This window comes from Colletotrichum lupini, chromosome 7, assembly GCF_023278565.1.
Source record: "Colletotrichum lupini chromosome 7, complete sequence".
Classification (NCBI taxonomy): Eukaryota; Fungi; Ascomycota; class Sordariomycetes; order Glomerellales; family Glomerellaceae; genus Colletotrichum; species Colletotrichum lupini.
Window position 1 is genome coordinate 271554 of NC_064680.1, and position 8511 is coordinate 280064.

The window sequence follows — 8511 nt, forward strand, 5'->3', positions numbered from 1 at the left end:
GGTGGTGGCTTTTTACGTGACCTTCGACTTATAAGCCTTGTCAGTCATCAACAAAAACGTTGAACATAGCAGATAATGATGCGGCAATGGCTTCCACAAGGCAGGGAGTACTGAAGCATCAATCGAGTACTAAATTTTTGCGAATCGGGAAAGTCTGTATCAAAGAATTCTTGATTTTCGGGCATATGTTCTGATTAGGCTCACACGTTTGAGGTGAATCTAAGCTTTGCATTGGACGGCAATATTTGAGAGGTAGGTGCGGAAGCTGTGATGAAATCTTTCTCAGACGCATGCCAAGCGCTCTACAAGACCATCAGCAAGCCGGCGATAACCAGCACCCACTTGCCGGACCGGACGGCCTGGACACTGGCCGTTGGGACTTGTACGATCGCTGCGCCTGAAGCTGTACCTCTGTTCGTTGGTGAAGCTCTATTGCTGCCGTCAGAATCTTCTCCTTCTCCTCCTACCCTTCCTCCGCCTCCTTCGCCACTTTCACCACTTCCACCACCGCCTGAACTGCCGCTAGCAACTTTGGTTGATGCAGGGGAACTACCGGGGCTACCAACTTTACCGAGAGTTGCAGGCGACGCGGTAGCTGTGTTAAACAGCTGTGTTAAACATCCTGCAACAACGAAGTGGCCTTGAGACGGGAAAGGTTCACTTAACAATACCAGGAGACATTTCGGGCCTACTGGCAGGTACTGGCGCAAGACTTGATGTGAAGGCGTAATTATTTTCTGTATTAGACTTTCCTGAGCTTTTATGAGGGCTTTCAGCTTACTGAACAGTCGACTGTTGATAATGCCAACGTTTTAATCTTAGTAGACAATGTTGCCGCCCAACATACCTACGTAAAACGATATGGCCACAAGCGCTACAGGTTTCATTTCGACCAAATATGTTGTCAGGCCTCGCCGGTCAGGCCTCGTCGGTTAAGGGATAGCTCAAGGGGCATGAGGAGGGGGACCAAGCAACAAAGGAGCAGCTCAGGCATATATAGAGCGCTGGTAGTACACCTCGAGGGAAGGGCAGATTTCAGTAATTCATCTTTTAGACCCTAACAGCAGTTGGCCTCTGTGAGCTTCTTCCCTGTGTCACACACCTATTGACATATGTGGCAAGCTAAGAAAATAGTGAAAGGGATTAAAAATAATGAATCGAGATGGTGATAAGTCGTCGTGTTCAAGATTGAGTTGAGGGGCAAAGGAAAGCAATCACTCGCCAAAGGGGGTAGCTGAGGGGGAGGGGGGTGTTTCTGGGAAGCCACGAGACCCTTCGACTGTTCCCAATTCACAAGGTGAAATGATCAATCCTACGATTTCACGGTTTGGTGTCGTCTTTTAAGTGCCCATTATTAAGTGATTGTCCCATGGTTTGATTATAATACCTCAGTGTCATCAAGAGCGATGCGAGGTCACATGAATCCTGAGTTGCCGGAGTTATCAAGCCTAGCTACTAACTTGGCGATCGCTGCATACCGCCAGAAGAACAAAGAATCGGGGCAAATGAGGTCCGGTACGGATAATTGGCACTCTTAAGCTTGCATACGTGTCAAAAGCGCCTTGCGAGAGCTGACCATGAAAGTGCTGGGTTTGGATGAAAGGTGTATTACTTAGAGCAGGTCTTAGTTGTCTGAGGTAGTTGGAAAAAGTCTCTCGATTCAAAATTGTGTACAATAATCTAGCTGAAACTGCTCCAAGACATGGAAATATGGAAATATGCTGGTAGCGTGTGGGCTTTGGCTCACTTGACTTGATCCTGACAACTTCGAAGTTTCTTCACAAAGGCACATGCCTCTTCGCCTCTTTGTCTGCACATCTTTGGTCATCACATAATTCAGGCTCTGATCGCAGCTTCAGTCTAAGACATTTCATAGAAATTCTCAATGTGATTTGGGTAGCTTTGACAAGTTCCAACACATGAGCTGGGATCAAATGTAGCTTCTTGACTGCTACCAATCTTCCAGTCCGCTTAAGTTTGAAGGAAAGTGAAGACTCATTTTGGTTTGATATCTCTTACTTGGCATGTAGTCTTTGAGCTATTCTAAGTGCAGACATCCGTAATTTCTTCCAGCAATGAAAGCTGCATCGACTGTGAAGGATCATAATGAAGAATCAGACACGAATGTAATGACCTACCGCCTTGTACCAAGCAATTTTGCCCAATGCATCTACCTAGCGTCAAAGCCAAGGAATCGGAATGTAGATTATGTACCTTATCTTGACCCCGAACATCACCAGATAGGCCTAACCCCTTTGACGCGCCTGGGGCTGGATCTAGGCAGGTAGGACATCATCACAACATAGCGCTCCCCAAGTGCCGGGCGATGTTTAGCGTTATAGATAATGTCTCAGTTCAGTCTCTATGCGGTGCTCTCGTATCACCACACGAAACCGACCGGTTTCTGAAGATGGTCTAGCTTGCTCATTCATTATGTCAGGCAAGTCACTTAGCCGGGCGCTATGTAACGGAAGTTAGGACAAAGGTCTGCTTGCCGAAATTGATCAGCCTTCGTATGGCATCTGGCCCGAAAATTGACTGATGTCTTTCCTTCTCAAACCTTATATGGTCGGGAGTCAGTATTGGACCATACCGTATAGCACAGCCACCACCACCTAGATGGGCGGACATCCGGATGCATTGCACCCACTATGATTATCGCCGCCCGTTGTCCCCTCTTCTTCTGATCTCGGGTCGCTACATCGGAATGCAGTCTCAACCAGAAAACGATCCAAACCTGTTTTGAATAAGCAATCATTTCTAATCCGGTTTGACATCGTCTAGTGTGACGGTCGAGTAATTCCGTGCACTACAGCTAATGAGATCTTAGTCAAGGCATGCCCTAGCCTAATCGTCTTTCTCCATGTTTCCATGCAGAAGCAAGATGTCCTTAGAACAGTTCGTAGACTTTTTTCCATTGGACGAAATAATATACATGCAGGTTACTGAAAACTTCATCGGCAAGAGGCGAGACTGGATCCATCCAACGTTCCGGCTTTGAGTTGAACTAATCCTCCTCTGAACGGCGTTCGTTTCTGGGTAGTCGACTTGTACCACAGCTCCTTTTCTTTTCCTGTCCAGAACTACTATTGGCTATTTGCTTACAGAAGATATTCTCATAATGTAAACAGGCGATATTGTCTCTCAGTATTATTGCTGCATCCGGTTCGAAGCAGATGGTTGAAAATGGCGGGGACAAGGTTCTTGGGGCTACGATAACAATTTTGATTACAGGTAGGTAGCTCAGGTTTATGGTAGTGTAGAAGTCACTCTGTCGATCAATTTGTTGGCTCGAATGGCAACAGCACTTGACTTCAGAAACACGTATAGGTTTGGCGCTCTCCTAAGCGGGCTCAGCTTCAACGGCAATGCGATGTCCACTTAGGAAATCGAGCACTCGAAATTTAAAAACAGTCCTTTTTTTTCTATGTCAAAGCATCAGGGAATCATCGTCTCAAAAACTCACTTTTCTTCCTTGTTGTAGAACTCTGGGGACTTGGAGACCAAATTTGCTTTTTCGAACTGACTTGTCAGTCACAAGATAGGCAAGATGAAGTGGAAGATTCCGATTTTCTTCATCGTCTTTTGGACGAGGATTGTTGCCATTCCGGCGGGTAGTAACTCTCCCTGCCCAATAGATGCCAAAGTCGTGGTTGAATACCAACCTTTCGAAATCCAGTGTTCTGGGAATGTCGCGACTTCAACCAGGACCAGGTGAGCCTTTCTCAAAAGTTCAACATGGGCGCTTTTTGTCGACATCATCTAGGACGTGGACTGAGTGGCTAACCACCACCGATATTGTTCACGTCAAAGACAACGGTAACTTTGACCGCCTCTGAAACCCTTGGTGTAGTTGTTTTTACGTCGACAGGCTCTAAGACGGGAGCCAAAACAATTCCGCCAAAACACCCGGGAGACCCAACTTCAGTTATCACCTATATAAAGCCTCCGAGGAGTTCTTTACCTACTGTCACTTCTCTCGCAAGTAAACCCGGGTTAACAACCGTCCCCCCGGGTCCGAATGGCGGTCCATCTACGGTAATTACATTCGTAACAGGTCCTATTACAGTGACCTCGTCTACAAAAACAACTAGCCTGAGTACCATTCCCGGATTTGATGGAAGACCCCCTACCGTGGTTACTTTTGTCACCACGCCGCTGTCTCCAGTGACCCTCACTTCAATCGCATCGACAACTGGGCTCACAACTATTCCTCCTGGTCGCAACGGCGGCCCCCCTACGGTCGTCACTTTCATGACCCCTCAGTCTGGCCCAGTCACTATCACTTCTCTTGCTTCTACGACTGGTCTGACAACCGTTTCTCCCGGTCCCAATGGTGGTCCTCCGACGGTGGTTACTTTTGTCACTACGCCGCTGTCTCCAGTGACCATCACATCAGTCGCGTCGACAACTGGGCTCACAACCATTCCTCCCGGTCCCGATGGAGGTTCTCCGACGGTGGTTACCTTTGTGACCCCTCAGTCTGGCCCAGTCACGATCACGTCGCTTGCTTCTACGACTGATTTGACAACCATCCCCCCTGGTCCCAACGGAGATTCTCCTACTGTCGTCACGTTCGTCACTTCGCTTCTCAACTCCCAAAAGACAGTAACAATCACCTCTACCGCCCTCACTACTGGGTTGGTGACTCTGCCCCCGGGGCCTAAAGGAGGCCCTCTTACTGTTGCCACTTTCGCTCCAGAACCCCCGGGAACGGTGACCATAACATCTTTCGCATCTACCACTGGCCTGAGCACTCTTCAATCCGGTCCTGATAGTGGCCCGCCGACTGTGATTACCTTTGTTACCACACCTTTACCTCCAGTGACGATAATCTCACAAGCATCCACAACGGGGTTGACAACTCTTCTTCCGGGGCCTAACGGCGGTCCACCAACTGTCATTACCTTTGCAACGGGGCCTCCTCCAGTTACTGTTACGTCTACTGCATCTACTACTGGCCTCACAACGCTTCCGTTAGGGCCCAACGGGGGACCTGCTACGATAGTTACCTTCGTTACCGGTCCGCCGGCAGCCAAACTTCCTGTCACCTTGACATCTACCGCAAGCACTACCGGTCTCACTACTATTCCACCTGGACCAAATGGCGGAGCCCCTATAATTGTCACATTCGTGACGGGGCCTCAGCCTGTCACGTTGACCTCGACCAGCAGCGCGACCGGTCTTACGACGCTTTATCCGGGCCCAGACGGCGGTCCCACGACCGTCATCACCTTTGCTACCGGTCCTCTTCCAGTCACCTTGACATCATTTGGAAGCACAACTGGGCTGAGAACATTCCCTCCGGGGCCGGGTGGAGGCTCTCCTACCGTTGTTACCTATGCTATAACAACCGCGCCTGTGCCAGTCACAATTACGTCTACGGCCAGCACTACTGGGCTGACAACTCTTCCTGCTGGTCCAAACGGCGGCCCACCAACGGTGGTGACGTTTGCGACTGGTCCTCTTCCAGCCACCTTGACCTCATTCGGAAGCACAACCGGATTGACTACGCTACCTCCAGGCCCCAGTGGAGGCCCTCCCACAGTTGTTACTTTCGCTACAACTACCGCACCCATTCCAGTTACAGTCACTTCCACTGCGAGTACTACAGGTCTCACAACTCTTCCTTCAGGTCCCAACGGCGGTCCGCCAACAGTAGTGACGTTTATTACTGGCCCGCCTCCGGTTACCCTCACATTTTTCGGAAGCACAACTGGGTTGACTACATCCCCCCCGGGTCCAAACGGCGGTCCTCCTACTGTTGTCACCTTTGCTTCAAGCACTGCGCCTATTCCAATTACAATCACCTCAACCGCGAGTACTACTGGCCTCATCACTATTCCTGCGGGTCCGAACGGCGGCCCGCCCACCGTTATTACCTTCACCACCCTACCGCAGCTCACCGCGGTCACTCTAACTTCAACCGCAAGCACCACAGGGCTGACGACTGTTCCTCCTGGTCCTAATGGCGGACCGCCGACCGTCATCACCTTCGCCACGGGCCCAGCGCCCGTGACGCTTACTTCTATGGCCACCACAACTGGCTTGACTACGATTCCTGGTGGTCCTGGGGGCCCTGATACAGTTATCACGTTCATCACCAGCCCGCAACCAATCACCATCACGTCTACCGCCACCACTACTGGTCTCACAACATTGTCGCCGGGTCCAAATGGTGGGCCGCCGACGGTTGTCACTTTCGCTACAGGCCCGGCACCAGTGACTATCACATCGACTGCTAGTACGACGGGCTTGACTACTATACCTGGAGGACCGGGCGGCCCCAACACAGTCATCACCTATGTGGCGAGTCTTCCACCGGTCACGGTCACGTCTACCGCAACTACCACCGGCCTAACGACTGTGCCCGGGGGTCCTGGGGGTCCACCTACCGTTATCACCTTTGTTACCGGACCCTCTCCTATCACCGTGACTTCAATATCGACGACGACTGGTCTAATAACGCTGTCGCCGGGCCCTAACGGTGGACCAAGTACAGTAGTGACTTTTGTCACTGGCATTCTCCCTGTAACAGTAACTTCAACGGCATCTACGACAGGTCTAACAACTATCCCGCCTGGTCTAAATGGAGGCCCTACTACGGTAGTCACGTTCGTGACAAGACCGGCCCCCGTCACTTTGACATCTACTGCCTCTACGACGGGCCTGACAACTCTTCCCATTGGCCCAGGTGGAGGTCCCGAAACAGTAATCACCTTCGTTACTGGAACTCCGCCTGTAACTCTTACTTCAACAGCAACCACCACGGGTCTCACAACGCTGCCGCCAGGCCCTAACGGCGGACCGACTACTATAATAACCTTTATCACCAGGGAACCAGTGACCGTCATTACCCTTACGACTAGCTTTAGGCCCATAGGAACAACCTTTACGACCGGTCTTGTCCAGACGTTCCCTCCAACACCCGGCATTTCGGTAACCGGCGCCCCACCTTATTTGCTAACTCTCCTCACTCGGACAGCGAGTACAACCGGCCTTACCACGCTTCCCTATTATATTGGCGACGGAGACGACTTTATATCGATAACAATAGTTACATTTGTAACTCCCCCGGCACCAATCACTGTCACCTCAACCGGAAGTTCAACTGGCCTGACTACAATTCCTCCCGGACCTGCAGGTGGCACGCCAACCGTAGTGACATTTGTAACTACAACTCCTCCAGTCACTATTACCTCAACAGGCAGCACTACAGGGTTGACAACCATTTCTCCCGGAACGGCCGGCGGACCTCCTACTGTGATCACGTTCGTGCCTCGTATCGGGGTCGTCCGTACTCTGACATCTACCGCCAGTCAGACCGGAGTCACCACTCTGCCTCAAACGGATCCTGCTGGAACGACAACTGTGGTTACTTTCGTTCCGCAAGCCACAGAGCTTTCAGCCACAGGGCTTTTGACAACCTTAACTTCGACTGGCGCGCAAACAGGCGTCACTACCTTGCCTCAAACAGATCCTGCTGGAACGACGACTGTGGTTACTTTCGTCCCGCCAGCAACAGGATTCCTGACGACGCTAGTATCGACAGGTACGCAGACGGGTGTTACTACCTTACCTCAGACCAACCCAACTGGCACGACTACGATAGTCAGCTTTATCCCTCCAGCCATTGGACTCCTCACGACAGTTGTGTCAACAGGCACGCAGACGGGAGTGACTACACTTCCCCAGCCCGACCCAACGGGCGTCACTACGGTCATTAGCTTTGTACCTTCAGCCACCGGCTTTATTACCACGGTAGTTTCAACGGCCACTCAAATAGGCGTGACAACCCTACCTCAGCCTGATCCAACTGGAATTACCACAGTCGTCAGTTTCGTACCTCCAGCCACAGGCTTACTCACCACGCTGGTCTCTACCGCGACTCAGATGGGAGTGACTACGCTGCCTCAACCCGATCCAACGGGCGTCACTACGGTCATTAGCTTTGTACCTCCAGCCACCGGCTTTATTACAACGGTGGTTTCAACGGCCACTAAGACAGGCGTGACAACCTTACCACAGACTGATCCAACCGGAATCACTACAGTCGTTAGCTTCGTTCCTCCAGCCACAGGCTTTATTACCACAGTCGTTTCATCTGCAACTCAGTCCGGCGTCACGACCCTACCTCAAACCGACCCAACCGGAATTACCACTATTGTCACTTTTGTGCTACTTACCGGTGGCATTATAACAGTTATATCAACGGCAACTCAGACGGGTATCACGACGCTTCCCCAACCCGATCTAACGAGTATTACAACTAGCGCTTATACCTATTTAAATTAATTAAATAAATAAGTTAAATAAATAGTCAAATATAAGAATTTTAATAAGTTAAATAATTAAATATCGTAAGGCCCTATATTTAACGTATTTAATTAAATATAAGGTCGCTTAGAAAAAAGAAAATCCGGGGCCGGGCTAATTAAAAATCGATATTCTTAACTATACCTTATAAAAGTTTATAATTAAAAATATAAATACTTAAAGCGGGATTCGAAC

General features: G+C 50.2%; 2 protein-coding genes across 2 annotated transcripts; one reads left to right on the forward strand and one right to left on the reverse strand.

Annotated features, from left to right (window-relative positions):
* Nucleotides 1-40: 40 nt before the first annotated feature.
* On the reverse strand, nt 41-2026 carry CLUP02_13125 (uncharacterized protein; the record flags this gene model as incomplete). The annotated part of the gene is made up of 8 exons (XM_049292069.1): nt 41-110; nt 205-302; nt 339-780; nt 1219-1279; nt 1549-1611; nt 1675-1721; nt 1783-1951; nt 2020-2026. 8 exons carry the CDS (start codon nt 2024-2026, stop codon nt 41-43), a joined length of 957 nt encoding a protein of 318 aa, XP_049149215.1.
* A 1995-nt stretch (nt 2027-4021) lies between these two features.
* On the forward strand, nt 4022-8295 carry CLUP02_13126 (uncharacterized protein; the record flags this gene model as incomplete). Its single annotated transcript, XM_049292070.1, has 2 exons — nt 4022-4038; nt 4095-8295. The coding sequence occupies 2 exons, from the start codon at nt 4022-4024 to the stop codon at nt 8293-8295; spliced, it is 4218 nt and encodes a 1405-aa protein (XP_049149216.1).
* Nucleotides 8296-8511: the final 216 nt, after the last annotated feature.